At 41.2% G+C, this 24,808-nt stretch overlaps 1 protein-coding gene across 2 annotated transcripts in view; it reads right to left on the bottom strand.

Moving 5' to 3' along the window:
- LOC115173725 (KH domain-containing, RNA-binding, signal transduction-associated protein 3-like) overlaps positions 1 to 24,484 on the bottom strand; it is a 155,213-nt gene extending 130,729 nt beyond the window's left edge. For both annotated transcript variants that reach the window (XM_029732071.1, XM_029732072.1), the window contains exon 1: positions 24,045 to 24,484. In XM_029732071.1, coding sequence (XP_029587931.1) covers positions 24,045 to 24,135 — 91 coding nt within the window. In that variant the 5' untranslated portion in view covers positions 24,136 to 24,484. The remainder of the gene's footprint in view (positions 1 to 24,044) is intronic.
- Positions 24,485 to 24,808: the final 324 nt, after the last annotated feature.

Below are 24,808 nucleotides of genomic sequence, written 5' to 3'. Positions count from 1 at the left end.
TGAAAATTATGATAATGCCGTTTTAGTGTAAAAACTGTTTAAAAAGACCTTCTGAAATGTCAGCCTGTTTTGGTGGGATTAGTGACATCACCAGGAGGTAAATTAGTGAATAGACCAATAAGAAAGAGTTACAAACCTCTCTGCCAATAACAGCTAGTTTTCAGTGTTCCCCTCCCCACTCAGACCACTCCCAGACAGCTAGCAAAATTCTTGCTTGAGAAATTGCTCTTTGCTAAGGAGAGTTTTTTTTAACCATTTTAAAGGCAGACAGCTAAATTACTGCAGATATTGAGATGAGCGAGATGCAAGACTCTCTCACACAGTATCTGCACATGTGCACGGGTTCACGTCACGCTTTTAGAGCGTGGTAGCCAGGGCACCAAAACAGGAGAGAAGTTGAGCTTCGCTCTTAGCTGTTGCCGAAATTGACCCACTATGCTGTTGACTTTCTGCATCTACGTCATATTGCTGAGGCCACCTTTAATGAAAACAATCACAGTAAGGTACTTCATTGTTACCCAGAAATGATTTGATACTGAGATAAAAACAGCTGCATTGGACCTTCAATCAAATGAAATACAAGAGATATTCATTTTAGGGTAACGTCTTGGTAACTTGATCAGGAGAAACAAAGCATTAGTTCCCATATCAACACCCACTCTCTGGCTAACAATATGAATTGCCATTATGGTCAATGTCAGAGCTGTGTGGTGGAAACTGATGGCAGAATCACTCTGTGTGAATGAGAGAGAAACACACACAATTGCAGCAGATAAAGTAAGACCCTCAGAGGGGTAGACCCTCAGAGGGGTGTACACATTAACTCTTCAGTAATGTTCTTTCACAGTGTAAAACATTGAAGATGTCATGTCAGCTGGACAGACAGAGGAGAATAAACGTTGAACCAATAGCAGAGAAAGAGAGATGCAACATCTTCAACGCATCAACGAATCAACGCCCACACGAGGTCATTAGCATAGCGACTCCTACAAGTCCCAAATAGCACCCTATTCCCTATATAGGGCACTAGTTTTGATCAGAGCCCGCAAGGATACTGTATGTGGAGATTGGTGACGTTCTGTAGATCGTACCGATAGGGTTATTCGCGTTATGTTTAATTCAGTTTAATTGAGCTTGTATAATGTCATCCTGATTGGTTTGGTGAGACTTCGACAATACCTGCCGTTTGTCGCAACTAGTTTTGATGATACATCTTGGCTGCATGGGCCCTAGGTGCCCTGGTCAAAAGTAGTGCACTATACATAGGGAATAGGGTGCCATTTGGGACGCAAGGCTTGACTTCCGAGACACAGCTGGCTGTGAGCTTTTTCCCAGAAACAATCTTCATGCCTCGTTGCTTAAGGTACCATGAGAACCCTAGGTGTGAATGCACGGCTTCGCAACAAACAAATGCAAATTCCCACTAGATAATGGAAGCCTATAGCTAAAGGGCATGCACAAATTTGCATTTCCTAATGGTTCAGGAAGCGTGCCCTTCCCGCTCACTAAACTGAAGTGCTTCATTCCTACTTTTAAAAAAGATGTTTCTATACCGAAGATGGAATAAATGGAGCACGTCTCAACGAGGTAAGATATTTCACATAGCCTTGTCTGAATAATGTCAGTGAAGCTGGTAATGTATGCAAATATGTCCTACAATCCATACTAGAAATAGAGCATGAAACATAATGTAGGTATAACCCAATACAATTAAATGGCCTTACACTGTTTATTCGACTGATACAAACAATATCAATTTGATTATTTAATTAAGTGAAATACAAGAGATATTTATTTCATGATTATGTCTTGGTAACTTGATAAGGAGAAACAAAGCCGTATTAGTTCCCATATCAACACCCACTCTGTGGCTGAATATATCCTGCACTCCTCCTCTTCTCCTGGCCTTATAGCTTCTACCAAGTCCCTACAGACATCTCTCATTCTTTCTCTTTCTCTCTCTCTCTCTCTCTCTCTCTCTCTCTCTCTCATTATCTCCATATATCTCTCATTCTCTCTCTCTCTCTCTCTCTCTCTCTCTCTCTCATTATCTCCATATATCTCTCATTCTTTCTCTCTCTCTCTCTCTCTCTCTCTCTCTCTCTCTCTCATTATCTCCATATATCTCTCATTCTCTCTCTCTCACACTCTCTCATTATCTCCATATATCTCCCTCTCTCTCTCTCTCTCTTTATCTCACTCTGCTCGGAAAAAGCAGACAAGTACATCTCATTACTTTCACTCCACAGGCCCCAACCATTTGACTAAGGCAACGTTAACAAGTACACTCTTAGTAAAAAGGGTTCAAAAAGGGTTTTTCACCTTCTGTGAAAAAGGTTCTACAAGGAACGCAAAAGAGTTCTACCCGAAACCAAATGGGTTCTACATGGAACCAAAAAGGGTTCTCCAAAGGGTTCTCCTTTGGGGCCAGCCGGATAACCCTTTTAGGTTATAGATAGCACCTTTTTTCTAAGACTATAGCAGTTCTCCCCTAGCTTTTCTCTCCAAAGCAGAAGAGTGGCTGTCCTGGCCTCTGTATGTCCCTTGTCCTGTCCTGGGCTGTCAACAATGGTAGCTAACTCAGAGGAACACAGATAATCAACTCTTACATGAAGAACAACATGATCTAAAATGAAAACTAACTGTCTGCTACATACAGAGACCCAGGGACAGACAGGGCAATGGACGGACGCACAGACAGACAGACAGACAGACAGACAGACAGACAGACAGACAGACAGACAGACAGACAGACAGACAGACAGATAGACAGACAGACAGACAGACCAAACAACAGCAGCCAGTAGGTCTGCAGGAAGTCAATGACCGACGTGAACGGAGATGTTTTTGCCTTTGTGCAAATTTAAGAAATAGAACCATAAATTCACGAGAGACCGATCAATACACAAGACATGGGCAGACTCTGAGAGGTATTCAATGGAGGGAGCTCATTCCTGGTCAAAGGTAGTGCATTAGAAAGTGAATAGAGTGCCATTTGGGATGCATTAAATATTTCCGATCAGAGACATACTGCCTGTATGTAATACACCCTCTGTTTACTGCCACGGGGCCAGGGGCCACATTAGACTGGGTTTAGTGACAGCACACACACACATACACCATTAAGGGGTTCAAATCAAATACATTTGTATTTTTATTTACACTGTTAACGTTAACAATCGGACCAATCTCTCGCTCAGTATTATTGGTAAAGCAACGAGCATCAGTCAGTCCTGCACCATTAGGTTGGTCAGGTTACAACCAGGGCACCGCCTGACCCTTCCCTTCAGCCAGCACAGCTCTGCAAACTCTATTACTAAACCACCAAACATGTTATTTATCATGGGTTTCATTACAGATTACAGGAATAATGCCCTTTAATAACTACATTGAAAGAGGAGTAAGTTACAGTATCTGTAGTCATACTCCAAAGAAAGAAGTGTAGCTAGGCCTATTATATACTGTGTGCTGAATGAACCTAGATTTGATTGTAAATGATTGCCCAATTAAAAAACACAACACACGAGGGTGTTTATAAAGTAAGCAGGTAATGATAAGGATATGCCTGTAACTGTGGTTAGGCTGTGAGGTGATTGTCCCATTAAAGACTTGAGTGTTTAATACCTGTCCCTCCCACAGGACCACCCTTAGATATGGACCTCTTCCATCATGTATCCAGGGCCATGCTAGAATGAAATGGGTCATAGGATACTTTAAATAAATATGATAATGAGGCAGACGCTGAGCGATTGGCTAGGCGGATGTTTGTGTTCTGGACCAAGCAGTCTCTGTGGATGTTCCATTTGAATGATATGATAATAATGGAAAGAGATGTTGCTGTATGTCTGTCGCGCCGGAGTTGAACAGAACTCGTTGTGGGAATGTGTGTGTGTTTGTGTGCATGTGTCCATGCCTATGTGTTTCTCTCATTAAAGCCAAAAATGATTTTTTGAGAATCAATGCCTAGCTTGATGTGAAAAATATCCACGCTCTATATTAACTTAACCCTCAGACAGAAGTGTTCTGAGTGCTGTGCTCTGTCTCACTCCCCTCCAGATCTATCTCACCAGCCCTACTGTGACAGCTAGCACGAGACAGCAGCTCCTCTCCTTTACGCTGGGCTCTTCCCTCTCAGCAGGTGTCACAATTATCTCTCACTGGGCAGCTCAGTGAGGTTCAGTAGAAGTAATGTAGTGGTTCAGTAGAAGTAATGTAGTGGTTCAGTAGAAGTAATTTAGTGGCTCAGTAGAAGTAATGTAGTGGTTCAGTAGAAGTAATTTAGTGGCTCAGTAGGAGTAATGTAGTGGTTCAGTAGAAGTAATTTAGTGGCTCAGTAGGAGTAATGTAGGGCTCAGTAGAAGTAATTTAGTGGCTCAGTAGGAGTAATGTAGGGCTCAGTAGAAGTAATTTAGTGGCTCAGTAGGAGTAATGTAGTGGCTCAGTAGGAGTAATGTAGTGGCTCAGTAGAAGTAATGTAGTGGCTCAGTAGGAGTAATGTGTGGCTCAGTAGAAGTAATGTAGTGGCTCAGTAGGAGTAATGTAGGGCTCAGTAGGAGTAATGTAGTGGCTCAGTAGAAGTAATTTAGTGGCTCAGTAGGAGTAATGTAGTGGCTCAGTAGGAGTAATGTAGGGCTCAGTAGGAGTAATGTAGTGGCTCAGTAGAAGTAATTTAGTGGCTCAGTAGGAGTAATGTAGGGCTAAGTAGAAGTAATGTAGTGGCTCAGTAGAAGTAATTTAGTGGCTCAGTAGAAGTAATGTAGGGCTCAGTAGAAGTAATTTAGTGGCTCAGTAGGACTAATGTAGGGCTCAGTAGAAGTAATGTAGTGGCTCAGTAGAAGTAATGTAGTGGCTCAGTAGGACTAATGTAGGGCTCAGTAGAAGTAATGTAGTGGCTCAGTAGAAGTAATGTAGTGTCTCAGTAGGAGTAATGTAGTGTCTCAGTAGGAGTAATGTAGTGGCTCAGTAGAAGTAATGTAGTGGCTCAGTAGAAGTAATGTAGTGGCTCAGTAGAAGTAATTAAGTGGCTCAGTAGGAGTAATGTAGTGGCTCAGTAGAAGTAATGTAGTGGCTCAGTAGGAGTAATGTAGTGGCTCAGTTGAAGTAATGTAGTGGCTCAGTAGAAGTAATGTAGTGGCTCAGTAGAAGTAATGTAGTGGCTCAGTAGGAGTAATTTAGTGGCTCAGTAGGAGTAATGTAGTGGCTCAGTAGGAGTAATGTAGTGGCTCAGTAGGAGTAATTTAGTGGCTCAGTAGGAGTAATGTAGTGGCTCAGTAGGAGTAATGTAGTGGCTCAGTAGGAGTAATGTAGTGGCTCAGTAGGAGTAATTTAGTGGCTCAGTAGGAGTAATTTAGTGGCTCAGTACAGCTTCAGTACTGACTGAATCTGAGTTCCAAACGCAGGTTGACGTTTATTGGGATGCGTCTTTTCCTTGAGGCAGAACTGAGCGATTTGCGGGCTCTCATATAGGGAATAGGGTGCCATTTGGGACACTCGGACACTCAGAAGGGGTAATGTACTATACTAGTGAAGCATTGTGACACATACACTGCTTCCAATTGAAGATAATCCTATCCCTCTGATAATGTAAATAAACATACAGTAAGTTGAATACACAAATATAAGTTTGAAGTCATTGTACTATACCAGGAAAACATGTACTATTACTTTAACACTGATACATTAAAGGGCGACTGATCGCAATGTTGGTTTACTAAATACAGGTGTTGTGTGATACTGAACTAATGTGTTGAAATGTTGGGCAGATATGTTTTGTCTCTGCTTAGAATGAGTCTGAACACACACAGTAACAAATAGTAATAAGCCATGACTGAATGATGTAAGAAAAAACAGCCTTAGCTACAATTTTGACATTTTAAAAACCAAGACAATTGTGCCATCTGGTTTGCTTAATATAAGAAACTTGAAATGATTTATAATTGTACTTTTTTTATACTTTACTCTATTGTAGCAATTACATTTGCTTTTGATATTTAAGACCCCTTGAAGTATGTTGAAGTATGCATGTTGAAGTATGTTTAAGACCCCTTGAAGTATGTTGAAGTATGCATGTTGAAGTATGTTTAAGACCCCTTGAAGTATGTTGAAGTATGCATGTTGAAGTATGTTTAAGACCCCTTGAAATATGTGAAGATGTTTGGCCTTACTGCTATTAGCCCATACAAAAGCATTGCATAACAATTCACTACAACATATATTCCCCCTAAAAGATACAAAGGAAGTTTGTTCTGAAGTATCTGAGAGATATAAGAAAGGGCATGAAATATATATATATATATTTTTAACATGTATTTAACTCCATATTTTTGCCATTAAACAGTCTCCATATGTATTTCTATTCATGTTTTCAACTGGTACTGGGGGACCTTCTGATGACTCTTGTGAGGCCTGTGGGTGTCCTAGATACTATAATGTTAGTGTTCGGATGCTACAGATAGAAGTTGGCAGATCAGCTGTACCGACTTCAGACGAGTCTCCTGACACTAGTGGAGGCCGTAGAGCAAAACGGAGACCACCAACGTGTTCGTGAGTCTCATCATTCCATAGAGGGCCGTTCGTATGCTACAGACGATTTTGTGAAAAGATAGATTTTCGGAATGTCTCATGTTCTGGCAAACACAGCTCTAGCTCTGTCACCTTTCACTGCAGATGCAGAAGTGCGACATCGGCAGATGTGGTGGATTGAGACACATCCATTGAAAAAAATATATATCTGGACATCACCTTAGGGGGTTAAACATACTTCAACATGCATACTTCAACATACTTCAAGGGGTCTTAAACATACTTCAACATGCATACTTCAACATACTTCAAGGGGTCTTAAACATACTTCAACATGCATACTTCAACATACTTCAAGGGGTCTTAAACATACTTCAACATGCATACTTCAACATACTTCAAGGGGTCTTAAAATTCTAAATGAACTAACCTGACCCGACTTAGACAGTACTTAGCCACTGATGGGTTAAGTTGATTTAAAATCAAATACTTTAAGACTTTTACTCCCAGCCCCCGTCCCCCTAAAACTACATAAATAAAATGTAATATAAATAAAGGACAAAACACACATCACGGCAAGAGAGACAACACTACATAAAGAGAGACCTAAAGACATCAACACAGCAAGGTAGCAACACATGACAACCCACCATGGTAGCAACACAACATGACAACAACATAGAAGCAACACAACATGGTATGATTACTTTTACTCAAGTATGACAATTGAGTACTTTTTACACCACTGTCTACACTTTACTTGTCCTCCATGGTTGGGCTCAATTCCATTTAAATTCAGTCAATTCAGGCAAACTGAAATTCTAAATCCAATTCTCCTCATTGGAATTTCAGTTTATCTTCTGAATTGACTGGATTGAAATGGAATTGAGCCCAACCTGTTCTCCTCAGGAGCATCTGGCAGTACTTCTGCAGCCTAGAAGCCTAGTCTGCAGCCCAAATGGCATCCTATTCCATATAGTACATTACTTAGTTCATTACTTAAAGTGTGCAATACATGGGGAATAGGGCTACATTTGGGACGCAGCCCAGGGAAACAGCTCCGATGTCTGAAGCTGAAAAGTGATCCACTCCTCCATGTCTGTCTCTCCCTGCCTCGCTCTTCTGGCTCTGTGGCTCCTGCTTTCTAATCATGCTTCTCCAGGAACCAGGAACCAGGAACTGTCAATACAACAACAACCACGAAGCGGAGAAAGCAACGCAAATCACCCTCCCCTCCCTTCCCTTGTTTACCGGTCTCCCTCCAAAACTGTCTTCACTGACCAACCTAACCGCGGACGGAAAGCAATTTAAACCATAACCCCCACACACACACCACCACCACACTGGAAGTATGAATGTGTCTGAACCACAGATGTAAAGCTTGATATGTATTCGCTCTGCCCCCACGCTTCCTCCATGACAAATGATCTGAACAAGAAGTATCATTACCATCATCCTCAACAAGCAGACATGATGGTCAAATCACAGTTGAGAGGGGAAGGACTAGCTAGGGCTTCATAACGATAACCCTCACTCTGCTGCTGTTCGTTATACAGAGCTGGGATCTGATGTGTGTGTGTGTGTGTGTGTGTGTGTGTGTGTGTGTGTGTGTGTGTGATTCTTCTGCTGCTGTCAGGGGGCCAACAGCACAGCAACTGCCTCATTTAGTAATGATGGTCAAAATAACACATCTCTCATAATGGTGTTTTAAAACCAGACTACAACAACAGTGGAATGATGATCTGTAAGAGAGAGAGAGAGAGAGAGAGAGAGAGAGAGATGTTTGTTGTTTTGTTGTGTTGCTGCCTTTAACAAGCAGCAAAGGCAGATCCCAGGTCATATTTTTAACAAGGCTTTTGGCCTGCACAAATAGGCGGCATCGGTTTGAGTAGCAAATGGACCTACTGTCGGCCGGCAGCAAAAGAAGTACGGTTTCGTTGTCGAGCAGAGAAACAGAGGCTAACTGTCCTTGTTATGGGGGGAAACAATTCATACTTGACTCCACAAGTTCCTATTCTGGAGCTATAATAGTAAATTAGCTTTCAATACTCAATCACAGCAATATTAATTCTTAACTGACTTGCCTAGTTAAATAAAGGTTAAATAAAAAATAATAATAATGATCAAATACAAATGGATAATTTGCCATGCCTGCTGCTAATTGTCTTGGGCTGTTTTGTCAGGTATAAATTGATAGGAAATCCGTTCAATCACATCGATCTGAACTGTCTGAAGGTTGTGGCATTAAATACCTTTAAGGTTGATTGAATGCCATTATTTCAAAAGGATGAGAGGTGTGCTACTTTTCTTTAAGCAGTGTGAACGACCACGTGTGGTTGTCTGTGTCCTTCGGTTAGATGTGGATCTGCAGATATGAGGAACGTGTCCACAATGGGCCCTTGAAGATAAGTGGAAAGAAAAGAGACGTCCCGAAAATCTAAAAACAATTAGGTTTAAAAAGCATCCCCTTAAAATAGAGACAGGAGACAAAGTGAAGCAAGCGGCCTAGAAGGACAACTAGAAGAGGTCCCTTGGCGATGGGGCTAGCCTAAATGAGCATCCATATCTTCCCCCCTTCTCTCAACTCCCCCTCTCTCCTCCTCCCTTCCCCCCATATTCTCCTCACAGTATATTACAGGATAGATTCTCTTGCTCCAAAAAACAAAAAAATGCACTTAACTTTCCTTTTCTGATATCCTACTTCCACTACCTTCAGTCATGAAAGATTCAAAGATTCCTACTCAACGACACCACCGCCATCCAAATCCATGTTCAGATTTGGTCTTTTTTTTTCATGATGTGAGCAAAGCACTAAAAGCCTGAAGACGTTGAGTGTTATTTCTTGAGACAGACAGACGTGCAGATAGTTTAAGCCGAGAGCTTCAGATGAGAGATGATTCCTAGTGGCTCTTTTAACAGTAAGTTCATCATAGCAGACAGTGCAGATGAATGAGGAATGTTTTCCACACAGGAAACAGAGAAAGTGTTATTTTAGTTATTGTCTGCAGTATGAGTGTTGGGGTGTAACATCTGGTGTTTAGTAAAAATGATTACACTGACATGGTGCTGAGTGAGAACGAATAGAGCGTCTTACTGCATTTCCTGTTCATACAGAAGAATCATGGTGCAGTTAGTTAGTAGCAGTTAGTTAGTAGCCCAAACCGACTAAGCATGGCCCGACGGAAGTCTTTTTCCTGTACGGACTGGCCTTGATTTGGCGTAAACGTCTATGTTTGGTTCCGATTTGGTCTGGATCAGATCAAATCTGAACCAATCATAGACATTTATATTTGACAAGTTTGGACAGCACAGTACAGTACAGTAGAGCCCAGCAGAGTACATCACAGTACAGTACAGTACAGTACAGTAAAGAAAAGAAAAGAAAAGTACAGTACAGTACAGTACAGTACAGTACAGTACAGTACAGTACAGGACAATACATTAGAGCACAGTAGAGTAAAGTAAAGTATATTTCAGCACACTAGAGTATAGTACAGAAAAGATACTGTATTGTACTCTACTCTAATGTACTCTAATATACTCTACTGAACTGAACTAAACTCTACTGTACTGTACTCTACTCTACTAAATTAACTCTAATGTGTCAACATCACCAACAAACTATCATGGTAGAAACACACCAAGACAGTCGTGAAGAGGGCATGATAACACCTTTTCCCTCTCAGGAGACTGAAAAGATTTGGCATGGGTCCCCAGATCCTCAAAAAGTTCTACACCTACACCATTGAGAGCATCCTGACCGGTTGCTTCACCGCCTGGTATGCAACTGCACGGCATCCGACCATAAGGCGCTAGAGAGGGTAGTGCGTACGGCTCAGTACATCACTGGGACCAAGCTTCCAGCCATCCAGGACCTATATACTAGGCTGTGTCAGAGGAATGCCCACCTAGAATGCCCAAAAAAGCATTGCAGGTGAAGGTGGTTGAGAGAATGTCAAAAGTGTGCAAAGCTGTCATCAAGGCAAAGGGTGGCTACTTTGAAGAATCTCAAATATAAAATATATTTGGATTTGTTTAACACTTTTTTGGTTACTACATGATTCCATATGTGTTTTTTCATAGTTTTGATGTCTTCCATATTATTCTACAATGTAGTAAATAGTATAAATACATTTTAAAAACTTGAATTAGTAGCTGTGTCCAAACTTTTGATTGGTACTGTACATGTAGAAATTACCTCGACTAACCTGTACCACCCGCACATTGACTTGGTACCAGCACCCCCTGTATATAGCCTCGTTATTGTTTTTTTTATGTTACTTTTTCTTAACTCTATTTCTTGAACTGCATTGTTGGTAAAGGGCTTGTAAGTAAGCATTTCACAGTATGTTCTAAACCTTTTTTATTTGTTGCAAAGGACAAATAAAATTTGATTTGATTTTGATTTGTACTGTACTCTACTGAATTAATCTCTACTGTACCGTACTGTACTCTACTGTACTGAATAAAAATACTGTCCTGTACCATACTGTACCATACAGTACTCTACTGTACTGAATAAAAATACTGTCCTGTACCGTACAGTACTCTACTGTACTGAATAAAAATACTGTCCTGTACCATACTGTACCATACAGTACTCTACTGTACTGAATAAAAATACTGTCCTGTACCGTACAGTACTCTACTGTACTGAATAAAAATACTGTCCTGTACCGTACAGTACTCTACTGTACTGAAAAAAATACTGTCCTGTACCGTACTGTACCGTACAATACTCGACCGTACTGAATAAAAACTGTCCTGTACCGTACAGTACTCTACTGTACTGAATAAAAATACTGTCCTGTACCGTACAGTACTCTACTGTACTGAATAAAAATACTGTCCTGTACCATACAGTACTCTACTGTACTGAATAAAAATACTGTCCTGTACCGTACAATACTCTACTGTACTGAATAAAAATACTGTCCTGTACCGTACAGTACTCTACTGTACTGAAAAAAATACTGTCCTGTACCGTACTGTACCGTACAATACTCGACCGTACTGAATAAAAACTGTCCTGTACCGTACAGTACTCTACTGTACTGAATAAAAATACTGTCCTGTACCGTACAGTACTCTACTGTACTGAATAAAAATACTGTCCTGTACCGTACAGTACTCTACTGTGCTCTACTGTTGGACAACTTTGAACATGTACAGATAGTAGCAATAAAAATTATTGCAATCATCAGTTGACTCCTCTTTATTGTATTAAATAGATAAAACAATTATTATTGTGATATAAAATATACTTCATTGAGAATGTATCTGCAGCTGAAATTTGGCAATAGAATCAATTACCAAAAAATATGTATTTTCAACATCTGTACTTAACATATTTTCACTTTTCAGTAAAAAACGCAAATTAACTGTTTTTCAGTGTCTGGAAAAGGCATATTTTCAATGTCCAGACAATACGTCAATTCAACTTTCATTCAGAACCGCAATGAATCTGATTTCAACATCCGGAAAATACAGATTTTAAACGCATGGAAAAGACTGTTCACCTTTCACTCAGAACCAAAAATCAACCTAACTTCAATGTCTTTTCAACATGATTTTGCTTAATGGGAAGCCTCTGAATGCATTTCATCTCATCATAAGTTTTATGCTTTTGGAGAACAACGGCTGTACTCGAAAAAGAAAGTTCTATCTAAAAATATCTGAGTTCTCTTGGAGCCTCTCATGAATGATCTCTTTCTGAGTCAGTTAATGCATGTACTGCTTACATTACTAGTTTTAGGTTTGTTTTGCGAGCTTCTGATATTGCATGTTGGGGATTAGGCCCACCAAAGTAATAAAGGAGACATTGTATACATAGTGTGAACACTTCGGCTTTATATGAAATACGGGCCTCTTCTCTATGACCTTACAGAGCTGCAGCTGGTTGAAGCTCATCCTACAGAAGATATAGGTTTACATCCTCAGTATTAGATCTGCTTGGCTTGACCTGATACCACACATACTGAGAGGAAACAACATGTTGAGTGGCACGTCATAGAGCAAAGCAGGCTGATTATTTTGGAAGGTTTTTATTTATTTACTAAGAGTCTAGATGGCTTATTATGCTTCCCAAATGGCACCCTATTCCCTATGAAGTGCACTACTTTTGACCAGGGCCCATAGGCCTCTCGTCTAAAGTAGTGTACTATAATAGGATGCCAATAGGGACACCTTCTGTCATGGAGCGACACTCACAGAACTGACATAGTGCCAGCAACACAAGGTGCACAAGAAGCGAGTGAGGCGCGGCAAGGTGCTCCTTATCTGACTGAAGCGGAGCGGAGCTGCCTGCCGGTCCAGGGCTCCAGTGAGGTGGAACGATAAACATAATTAAATTGAGTTGGATTACAACAAAATGGATGGGATCAGCTGGGGAGGCGGGAAGGCTAACCCTGAACCAATCCTCTCAAAAGAAGGTGCCAACTGACACAGCACAGTGTAAATAAAGAGAGAGGGGATACAGTGCTTTCGGAAAGTATTCAGACCCCTTCCCTTTTTCAACATTTTGTTACGTTACAGCCTTATTCTCAAATGGATTAAAGAAAAAAATCCTCATCAATCTACACACAATACCCCATAATGACAAAGCGAAACTAGGTTCACATTTTCGCAAATGTATAAAAAAAAAATAGATAGAAATACCTTATTTACATAAGTATTCCGACCCTTTGTTATGAGACTCGTAATTGCATCCTGTTTCGATTGATCATCCTTGAGATGTTTCTACAACTTGGAGTCCACCTGTGGTAAATTCAATTGATTGGACATGATTTGGAAAGGCACACACCAGTCTATATAAGGTCCCACAGTTGACAGTGCATGTCAGAGCAAAAACAAGCCATGAGGTCGAAGGAATCGTCCGTAGAGCTCCGAGACAGGATTGTGTCGAGGCACAGATCTGGGGAAGGGTACCAAAACATTTCTGCAGCATTGAAGGTCCCCAAAAACACAGTGGCCTCTATCATTCCTAAATGGAAGAAGTTTGGAACCACAAAGACACTTCCTAGAGCTGGCCACCCAGCCAAACTGAGAAATCGGGGGAGAAGGGCCTTGGTCAGGGAGGTGACCAAGAACTCGATGGTCACTCTGACAGAGCTCCAGAGTTCCTCTGCGGAGATGGGAGAACCTTCCAGAAGGACAACTGCACCAATCCAGCCTTTACAGTAGGGTGGCCAGACGGAAGCCACTCCTCAGTAAAAGGCACATGACAGTCCGCTTGGAGTTTGCCAAAAGGCCCTTAAAGGACTCTCAGAACATAACAAACACGATTCTCTGGTCTGATAAAACCAAGATTGAACTCTTTGGCCTGAATGCCAAGCGTCATACCTGGAAGATAACTGGCACCATCCCTACGGTGAAGCATAGTGGTAGCAGCATTATGCTGTGGGGATGTTTTTCAGAGGCAGGGACTGGGAGACTAGTCAGGATCGAGGGAAAGATGAACGGAGCAAAGTACAGAGAGATCCTTGATGCAAACCTTCTCCAGAGCACTCAGGACCTCACACTGGGGTGAAGGTTCACCTCCCAGCAGGACAATGACCCTTAGCACACAGCCAAGACAACGCAGGAGTGGGTTCGAGGCAAGTCTCTGAATGTCCTTGAGTGGCCCAGCCTGAGCCTATACTTGAACCAGATCAAACATCTATGGAGAGACCTAAAAATAGCTGTGCAGCGACGCTCCCCATCCAACCTGACAGAGCTTGAGGGGATCTGCAGAGAAGAATGGGAGAAACTCCCCAAATACAGGTGTGCCAAGCTTGTAACTTCATTCCCAAGAAGACTCAAGGCTGTAATTGCTGCCAAAGGTGATTCAACAAAGTACTGAGTAAAGAGTCTGAATACTTATGTAAATGTTATATTTCAGGTTTTTATTTTTAATACATTTGCAAAAAAATCTAAAAACTGTTTTCACTTTGTCATTATGGGGTCTTGTGCGTAGACTGATGAGGGACTAATTTAAAAACAAAACCATTTTAGAATAAGGCTGCAAAGTAACAAAATGTGTAAAACGTCAAGAGGTCTGACTACTTTCCGAACGCACTGTATATAAAGAGTGGGGGAAGACATGAGAGGGAAGGAGGGGAGAAGAAGTAAGCTGTCAGAGAAAGAGAGAGATCAAGGTAAGGGCACTGAAAAGGCCCCTTGTCAAAACGAGGACACAACTACTCCACAGTGAAGCAGATCAATGGCAGTTCATAGAATCTGATAGGATTCTAATCACTGCTAGAAAGCAGGTAGATGTACAGAGAAGAGACAGAGAGGAGTGACGCTGTTTGGATGTGCAGAACTATTATTAGACAACTTGATACTCCCGGGCTACACAGTCAGTCAGAGAGCAAAAACATACAACAGCATTTGCTTTGGGCCTCGTTCTCATTCGGGTATCTTTTGAACCTGTCAAGCTAGCATGGTTGGGGACAAATTAAACACTGTTCGATGTGTGAAAACAGTTGTCTGTTTTTTTACATGAGTGACAAATATGAATAAGCATTTCATTTACAGCATTCCCATCTTTTGAACGAGTGGTCAATTTACACTTGTCATTCTCCCCACAGCTATGCAACCACACCGTTTCACTCAGAGGGACTCGGCATGCACAAGACGCGTCTGCCTATTCAGCTATTCATCTGAACACATAAACTAACCTCACCATGAAAGGTTTTTTAGACACAGAAAATGGTTCTAGGAGATTCAGAGGGTATGGATTGAAAGCAGGGGTCTACACCTTAACCTGCCTTTCTCTATCATATTTCTTTTTTATTATTATTTGTCACTTTCACATCTAGCTGTTTTTCCATTACCACTTTTCCTTTTCTTTTTTCTACTTCAATTCCAATTTCATTCCACTCCTCTCTTTCCTCCTCCACCCTAATGCCATTTTGGTCCAATCCTTCACAAAGAACATTCCCCCAGGGGATGTGAACCCTTAACTCTTTCAGTTGCCCCAAGCTACAGTAAACACATGCCCACATACCAGAGCTCTCTCTCTCTGTCTCTCTGTCTCTCTCTAGCTCTGAGTCTAATCCAGTGTAATCCCACAGTGATGTCTTGGGCAGACAGCAGTGCATTATCATCCAATAAGAAAATGATGAATGGATTTATAATTGTGGCGGGCGAGCCTGGGGGAGAACACAGTTTGCCCTGGATTAACATAAGAGTTAAAGTAACGTAATGGTGGTGAGTAGAGCTGGGGCCAAAAGGCTTGGGGGAGGAGAGGGGCTGGGGCCAGGAGGCCGTGTACAGCTCTGAGTCTGACCTGCAGTTGGAGGTCTGTGCTGGTAGCTGGTGCTGCTGGTTGAGTTAAAGACCTCGCCACTCGCTGACCACACGCTGGGTTTAAGACTAGAACCATACATTTAAAAAACCTGCAAAAAATACCTAAAAAAAAATACCTACTCCTTCCCTGACTTTTCATAAAAGTTTGTATTTTATTCTGCTCATCTGTCAGAATTTTAAAATCTCAAACAGAAAAGAATTTAGAGCCTTTTTCTCCCACTCCGATTCCCAACTTTACCCGCCAAGACAATGTGCTGTAGGACGTTGGTGCTAATGCATCTCTCTCTCCTCACTGAATGAATGACAAAAGGACTCTATTAATAATCACATGTATTGTAAGGGAAACAGAAACATGCTACATGTTGCAGTAGGCCTTTAGAATAATGCAAAACATATCCTCGACTCTATCCAATGAAGCAAACGATGCCAGCCCACTGAATGAATGACAAATGGATGGAATGGGCGATATTTGTGCAAGTTACTTCTCAATCAAATTTAAATGAGGCCTAACTGAATGATGAGGGTTAAGAGGTTGATTAAATTTAGAACAACACAAGTGTAATGATGAGTTTGTGTTATGCCTACTTATCAGCATTGGCGCTCTAATCAAATGTACTGTAAGGGAAACGAAAACATCCTAGTTGTGGCAGTAGGCCTTTAGAATAATGCTAAACATATCCTTGACTCTATCCAAGTTAATGAGCAGGAAACAGGCTGCCAGTCAGCCTGCGCAGCCGGCTCATCGAAACTACACCTAAACTATACCGAAACGAATTTCACACATAATAAGGTATGTAGCTTATAGCCCATATTACACTGACAATATCTGATGACTGACAGTATTAGACCTGTACATGGTACATGAAGAGATGTGCGCATTTTGTAATTTACAGGTGCAGGGAAAGGACCATCTTCAGAGTCACATGCAGTTAAAATATTGTGGTTTCTATATAGTTTCAGAAAGAGCATATTCTGCAGTTTCTATGATACTGACGTTTGTCAAATATCTCTCATAAATCAAGAGGTGCAGCTCTATTTCCAAATGTCTTTATTAATTACTATAACACTATTACTAATCGATTATACAAACAAAGTTGATCAAATGGAAACACTGTAATGTTTTTATTGTAAATGGAATGACAATAGGCTATAGGACTATGTTTTTTCTAGGACTTTGTAGAATTACACCACAAAATATCCTTTACTCTATCTAAACTACTTTTGTTGTTATTCTTTTTTATTGAAATATTCCCACCTATATTTCTTCATGCAGTTAATCCTTTATATTTGTTTATGCACTATTTATCAAGAAATGGTGTTTATGTTTTCTGCACCTTGCAGGTTGATATGCATTTGGTGCATATGCTAAAGGGGATGCCCGGCAACGTTCTCCAGCAGGTACTTATAGGCTGAAAGGCCAAGCGGTTCTAGTGTTAAATTATCTCATTACAGATCTGGGGTTCTCTGACTTCTACTGCCCTCTCTAAATAAGCACCGGTACATTATTTAAGACAGCGATGAGAGGCTATAGAGCTCTGTTGGATAGCAGCTAGGGGGAAGGGGCCAATCAGGAAATGGTAAAGTATCTTTTTCTTTATGTTATCACAATTGATTGTATTTTAAACTATCATGCTTTGTATTGTCCATGGGGTTTTGTCCAAGGGTGTCCTGGTAGGCCGGCTATCATGACCCATATCAGCGTGCTACGCCTGGGCCTGATTTGCTATCAGGAAGATATTAGGTTTCTCTTTATTAAAATGAGTTTTGTGTGGACTGTTTATATTGACTCTGAAGCCAGCTATTTAATTGATTGAATTAGTCTTAGTTAATCTTCCATTGAACGCAGTGATGAGATGCAGAGAGGTGCTTCCTCTGTGTCACTGCTGACAGCGAAAAACGTAAAGCTTTAAACACTTCCTACTCATTTTAGCTAAAAGTTCAATGCAAAGCACCTTTTCCAAGCCACTGGGTTTTAATGAAAGGCATGCAATGAAATTGCACATCATAACGGAAATAACACGGATGATGTGGATGTTGAGAAATAAATAACTTGAGCCACCCTTGCTTCTTGGAAACCATACACAAAAGTAATACTTTGACCAACTATTTAGGAAGGTCACCATTTCATGGAGTCTGTGAATGAAGAAACCAAATGGAAAAAGTGGTAAGCAAGTTAGATCCAAAAAAATGATTTTCAATTCAGTCAAATTAATCTATTGTGTTAGAGGTTTCATGAATGTTATACTGCATCTAAACAAAGTAAATATTTTTTAAGATTGTTCTATTCATCAGTTGGGGTTTATATAAACTACAATATGAGGTGTTAAACCTAGCATGAAAGTGAATCCTTGTAGCTGTGTGGGCTAATATAGTCTAAATGTTTGGCATGGGGTAAGTTGAGAAGATGTAATTATTTTCTTCCCATGATGCAAGGCATTATCACTGGGATATGAGGTGACAATAGGGCCTACATTAAAATTATTTTCAGAAGTACAAAGGGTTTTTAGGGGTTAAGCCTGTGCTAAAAGATGCTTAAAAAGATTAAAAGACTAAAAGCGATTGATTGTGTTGAAATGTGTTTGGGAAATAAAGATAGAAATGGTTTTAAAAAGGTAGTGGTAATATTTAATTCAGTACAGAATGATGTAGGCGGCTTAACTCCGATTTTATTTAACCTTTATTTAACTAGGCAAGCCAGTTAAGAACAAATTCATATTTACAATGATGGCCTACCCTAACCCGAACGACACTGGGCCAATTGTGTGCCACCCTATGGGACTCCCAATCCCGGCCGGTTTTGATACAGCCTTTAACTTACCCTGTCCCGCGGCTCAACTTACCCCAGTAAATTGACACAGTAAATTGTGCCAAGAGACCACTTTTTTAGGACAAGCTAGGTTTTCAATACTGTAAAGGTTACAAGAATTCTGAATATTTCCAGGGATACACAACACCCTGAAATAAATGTACATACTGTATCTTTGATAGAAATAATATTAGATTTCCCTTTACGGTGATGCTGAATGTACAAAATGGCTCAACTTACCCCACATAATTATATGAATACAATTGAGAAAGAAAGAGTGAATAGATTTTTCTGAATACAACTTTTGACTACAGCAATCATGTTTCCCACCAAGTAAGCCAGAATATTGCTTTAATTTGCTTCTCATCTCATCTCAGTGACATAACTGATTCCTCTACAGTGATAACTGGGTTGTTTATCCTTATGATGGAATATTACGTTATATAATATAAAATGGTATCTAGACAATCGTCACGTTGGCATGAAGGATTGAGAGACAGACTCAGGAATGCGTAATATGGGCTTTTACTTCACCCAAATAACGGCGTACCGTGTAAAGGCACGGGGACGAAGACCAAACAAACACGTAACAAAAACACAGGGTTGAAAGCCAAACTAAAGAGCGAGGAGAACCTGGAATAAACCCACACGCGCATAATGATTAACACACGGGACGAGACCCGTAATCATCTGCACAATCCACAAGGGCACGAAAGCCAAACCACACAGCACAGGTCCTCACACGACCAACGGACATAGTAACAATAATCGACAGGACAATGGAAACCAAGGGCACACTTATACAAATACTAATCACTGGGAATAGGGGCCAGGTGTGCGTAATTAAATTTCCGGAGGGATCCGTGACAACATTCATTTGTTGCTTCTGCATTTTATCCACAAACTAGCGAACCTGAATTTGTCAGAACACATCCTAAATGGCACCCTATTCTTTATATAATGCACTACTTTCTACTAGGGCCCCTAGAACTCTGGACAAAATTAGTGCACTATGTAGGGAATACAGTGTCATTAGGGACGTAGGGAATAAGGTGCCATTAGGGACGCACTGTTGAATTACTGCATCACCACCTCATTACCAGTGACATAATGGGTGTTCCGTGCGTCACACATTAACAATGAGATCAATGCCGCCGTGTAAACGAATCAATCCTAGAAATGACGTGCCATTAGGTTTTATCACCAAGCGTGGCTGTCTCAGTCTGTGTTAGGCCTACATCTCAACCTCCTGTAGAGTCTTCTGGGACAGCACTCAGCAAACACCTCAGACCTCTGAGCCACAGCACACACACACACACATAGCACCACTCAACACCTTACACACTGCAACCCTGCACTACTAGGCTGAATTTAAAGCGGTTGCTGGGTCTCTCTATCGCTCTCTCTTTCTCTCTCTCTCTCTCTCTCTCTCTCTCTCTCTCTCTCTCTCTCTCTCTAGCTCTCTCACTTCACCTGTGAGTTCAAAAGCATAACAGTATATCTGTAGGTCAGATCCCAGAGTAAGTGGACCCCCTTCTGTCCTGTATCTGTCTCCCTGTGTTGCCGACTAGCTCAGCGTGCTGGCCTGCCACCGATGTTTATCACTATCAACCATCGTTTCCCGAGCAACACAACAGTATCGCAGGCTTTGATGCTCTGCCAAGGCCTATTTCTGCTCACTGCTGGGTGTGCGTTCCTATGATGCGTCCAAAATAGCACCATTGGTCAAAAGGAGTGCACTACTGTACATAGGGAATAGGGTGGGTGCTTTTTTGGATGCCGCACTAGTCTGCAGTGCACACAGACACAGTACATTTTGGGGCCAATCTAAGACCATCTAATGCTACACTGAATAGCTTCTCTTTCTGATGATGCTAGAGGGATATATTCCTAGAAGGAAAGGTGCTATATAGAACCAAAAAGGGTTCTAATGGCTGTCCCCATAGGAGAACACTTTGAAGAACCCCTTTTGTTTCCCGGTAGAACCCTTTTGGTTCTAGGTAGAACTCTTTTGGGTTCCATTTAGAACTCTTCCACAGAGGGTTCTACATGGAACCCAAAAGAGTTCTACCTGGAACCAAAAAGGGTTCTACATGGAACCAAAAAGGGTTCTACATGGAACCAAAAAGGGTTCCCCTATGTAGACAGCCGCAGGACCCTTTTGGAACCCCGTATACTGTATGTATGAACCAACTGCTACAGGAGATCTCCTGTAATCAGTTCTGTAATGGATTCCACCACACACCTGATCATATATCTTTGTTCAAAAGTGCTAGGATCATTTTACTCTGGGTTCCTTCCATTGTGGCCTAATCTGTTCTACCAAGCGGAGCTCTTTAATGTAATACAAACACTGTGCTGGGTTCCTAAAGCGGAACAGACAGTTCTAAGATAAGGTATCATATAGAACTAGTGGAAGAGCAGTTCTGCTCATGTGCAGAACCAGGGTTGGCTCCACAGAGATGGGCAGAAGGTCCTGGAATACTTGGAGTGAGCAGCATGTTTTACATGTAATAAAACAAGTTATAGCGGGTGGGCCTATATATCTGCGTTGAAGTGGATATAGCAGGTATTTTCTTTTTTTTAAAACCTTGAAATATTGGATGCTGTTTCTATAATTTAAAACAAGAAAGCCCTCTAAGCTAAACACATTTTTTTTCAGAAATGTTGCATTCTATGTGAAGTTATCACAGCCGAAAGCAGTCCTGTTGAATTCCTTTAAGTTATTTTATTCTTGTGGTTAAATTAACACTTCAATGTATCTAATTAGATACATGACAAGATATTTACATCAATTCATGTCAGCAGTGAAGTCAGTACTGAACAGGCCTAGCTGGAGCTGTGGCTGTAGAAGTATTTTAATAATTGTTTTCCAGCAGAGGTGCTTATCTATTATATCTAATTGTAAAAAATAAAAATGTTAAAACATATGTAACATACACCGGGTAGGTGCAGTGGAAGGTGTTGTTTTACAGTGTCAGCCGGAGTAGTACGGCGACCCTATAGCAGAGTAGAGTTAAGTGCCTTGCTCAAGGACACATCGTCAGATATTTCACCTTGACGGCTCGGTTATTCTAACCTGGCCCAACTCTCTAACCGCTAGGCTACTTGCCGCCCTACAGTATACCTACAGTATGGTACAGGTATCTAAACTCCCATCTTCCCTAGCAAGTGTATCTCTCCAGACATTGAGTTAACTATCTAGCATGTGGCCACTCACGGTCTGTCTCTGTGTGTGCTTACTCTCGGTAGATCTGCTCATGTCCCCTGCCAATTGCATAATCAAGTCGGGAGCTGGTGGGGAAGATGCCAGAAGAAGTGTTATATTAGAGAAGTGCTTAAAGTAGCGCTCTGTTCAATTGCATCATGTGCCATCTGTTTCGTAAGAGGGAGATAACAGTATTTACATTTTGGAGTTTGTGGCAAACTGTTACTGACTGTTACTGACTGTTACTGACTGTTACTGACTGTTACTGGCTCCTACTGACTGACTCATGGCAGCTCTGAGCCTTGTTTGGTTGATGAAATGCGACTACCATCTTCACCTTATTCCCTATGTAGTGGACTACTTTGACCTATATATTGCACTACAATAGTTCAAAGCAAATGTACTGTAGGGGACAGGATAGCATTTGGGACACGGCCCCAGAACATCACAAGTTTAAGTAAATCTTAAATGAATCTGTTAAAATGATAGGATCCAAGAGTTGCTATATTACAGTGGAAATGCTTGTGAAATATTAAGAATCATACTCCTCCAACTCCATGGAAAGCATTGGCTCGTTCATTTCTACGACTTATGTGAACCCTCAGCGACACTCTGACGAAGAAACAGGTGCTACGTTAAACCAAATGTATATTTCCTTCAAATCACATTTACATCTCATGTCGAGCTAGGAAATCTGTGCTGGAGAAAAAGGCCAAACAAATTTGAGGAATTGAAACCAGCTGATAAGGAGAAAGTGCTGAGTAAAATATGCTCTTATCTCCGTGATTCAGCTCTATGCGAGAGAGCTGACAGAAACACATTCATAAAGGCCCTTCTGTCCCGGTATTAACCTAACTCAATGCTTTCAGCTTTTCTTTCCAGTATTGCCCAACTCAATACTTTTAGCTATAGGCTGTTTCACTTTCTTAAAACTGAACAATCTATCCATAACGGGTACAAAATGGGACTGGGTACAGAGTGGCCTCCTGCATGCCACACAACTGTGTTAGCCCACTGAGCTAAAGCCTAGGCATTAGTTCAGGGAGTCAACACAAGTCATCAGGTCTCAGGCACGGTTACTCTTCATGGAGCATGGCATACAGCTGAATACTACTCTATAGGAGTATTATATCTAGTAGTCTATGTATTTCTCTCTTGTGTGTCAGGTACAGATACAGTTCAACAACTGTGGATGTACATTTTACATCAGTAGCTGCATACATGTAATAAAGTCATCACAGTGATTAAAATTAGGTGGCCAGTAGCCTAGTATACAAATAAATCATAAGTTTTCTTTCAAAGCTTAGCGAGGTATAGCCATTTTGAAAATATGATTTTATTTCCTGAAATCCAGGCAGACAGCACTAGAGCCTAAGCTCATTTACGAGTGCTATTTCAAGGATGTATTAGGATGCTATTCCAGTGCTCTTCCCGCCAGAATGGATCCAAGGGAGTGCATCTGGAAGTATTTGCAAAATTCTGACAGCTTCAAAGCAAACGGTATGCTCGGCGCGCAGACGTCTCAGCAATGGATTAATTAAACAGTCTTCAATTCAAATCGCTGTGGAACACGCGCTTCCATCCGCTCAATTGCATTAGAATCAAGTCAAGTTCTTCAAAGGGGAAAACAAATCCAACGTATAATGACCATGTGTTGATTCCACTGTTAACATCATCATTTACACATGTCTCAGTGCTGGATGACTGAGCTACTTGGAGAAGCTCCTACATCGTTATCAGTTCATCATAGTAGTTGTATACAAACATAGAGACATGTAGTATTACCAAATACTGTAGGCCTACATTGTATAAAAAAGAGTGGTGTTCTACAATTATGATTGAATATTTATTTATGTACAGGCTAACAGAAAGGCATGGCATTGTATAGCGTAGTCGCTGTGTCATTCAACTTATCCGATGTATTCCAGACAGTTATTCATATGTTCAACTAATCAACAAGCCCTTAGTAGAATCAAATGTGCTGGTTCTGGAATACAAGAAATAGCCTGTGTGCGGAGCTGGTCTGTATCATGGTCCATTTGGGACAGCACCAAATGAAAACGTCAAACATGTCTTTAAAGTGTAATAGTATGTCAAAGTGGCACCAACATAACCCAACCAACATAGGAACCAACATAACTCAAACAGTATAGGTTAGTGCTCCAAGCTATAGCGTAGAAACGTCCCATAATAAATTGGGATGTTTTCTTTTCGTACCTTGATCTAGTAATCGTAGAGAGTGATGAAACGTGGGGTCCAGTTTGTCCTTCTCCGCCATCAGCTCCGGTAAGTACTTTTCGGTATCCATCTCGTCCCGTGACTTTGGTCCACGCCGTCCACAAAATGATTCAGAAGCGATACAAATCAAAAACCTCGCCTTATTCCCAACACCTGCCCTCACAGAAACTATCAGCGGTAAATTCTTTAAAAAAAGAAAAGGAATGCGGCAATATCATTTGCAGTCACTATAACAACATCACATAAGTAGTTCAAAGCTGTAACATCGACCTAAAACTGTCTGCGCGCCGGTGTCTCTGGTAGGAATTCCGTTATCCCATCGGTGTACTAGCCTATATGTTCACCGTCACCGTGCAGACCCCTCACATGCAACACCGCCGAACTAGAGGCTCTCTGCGTTCTGTAAACAAGATCTTTGAAGCTCCCCCGGAACGTCTCCAGTAGCAACGAGGGCTCATTCCAGCCCCTCTACTATTGGTTGCGGATCAGTGTGCAACCCAATGGAATGTAGTCGTTAAGGGGCGGGCGCTCGAGAACGAGCGGAACAGTTGGAAGTGTCCTTGGTGCTGATTCCGCGGCGCACGGCTATGGGTTGTTAGATGTGACACGAGCCAGCAACGAGCTGAATTACATGAACATTAACAACGTATCCTCATCAATCTACACACAATACCCCATAATGACAAAGCGAAAACAATTTGTTAGAAATTTGTTCAAATTTATTTAAAAAAAAATGTATTAAA

This window comes from Salmo trutta, chromosome 34 (genome assembly GCF_901001165.1).
Source record: "Salmo trutta chromosome 34, fSalTru1.1, whole genome shotgun sequence".
In the NCBI taxonomy this organism is placed as follows: domain Eukaryota; kingdom Metazoa; phylum Chordata; class Actinopteri; order Salmoniformes; family Salmonidae; genus Salmo; species Salmo trutta.
Note: the sequence above shows the minus strand (reverse complement) of the source record. Positions and strands in the feature narration are given on the sequence as shown.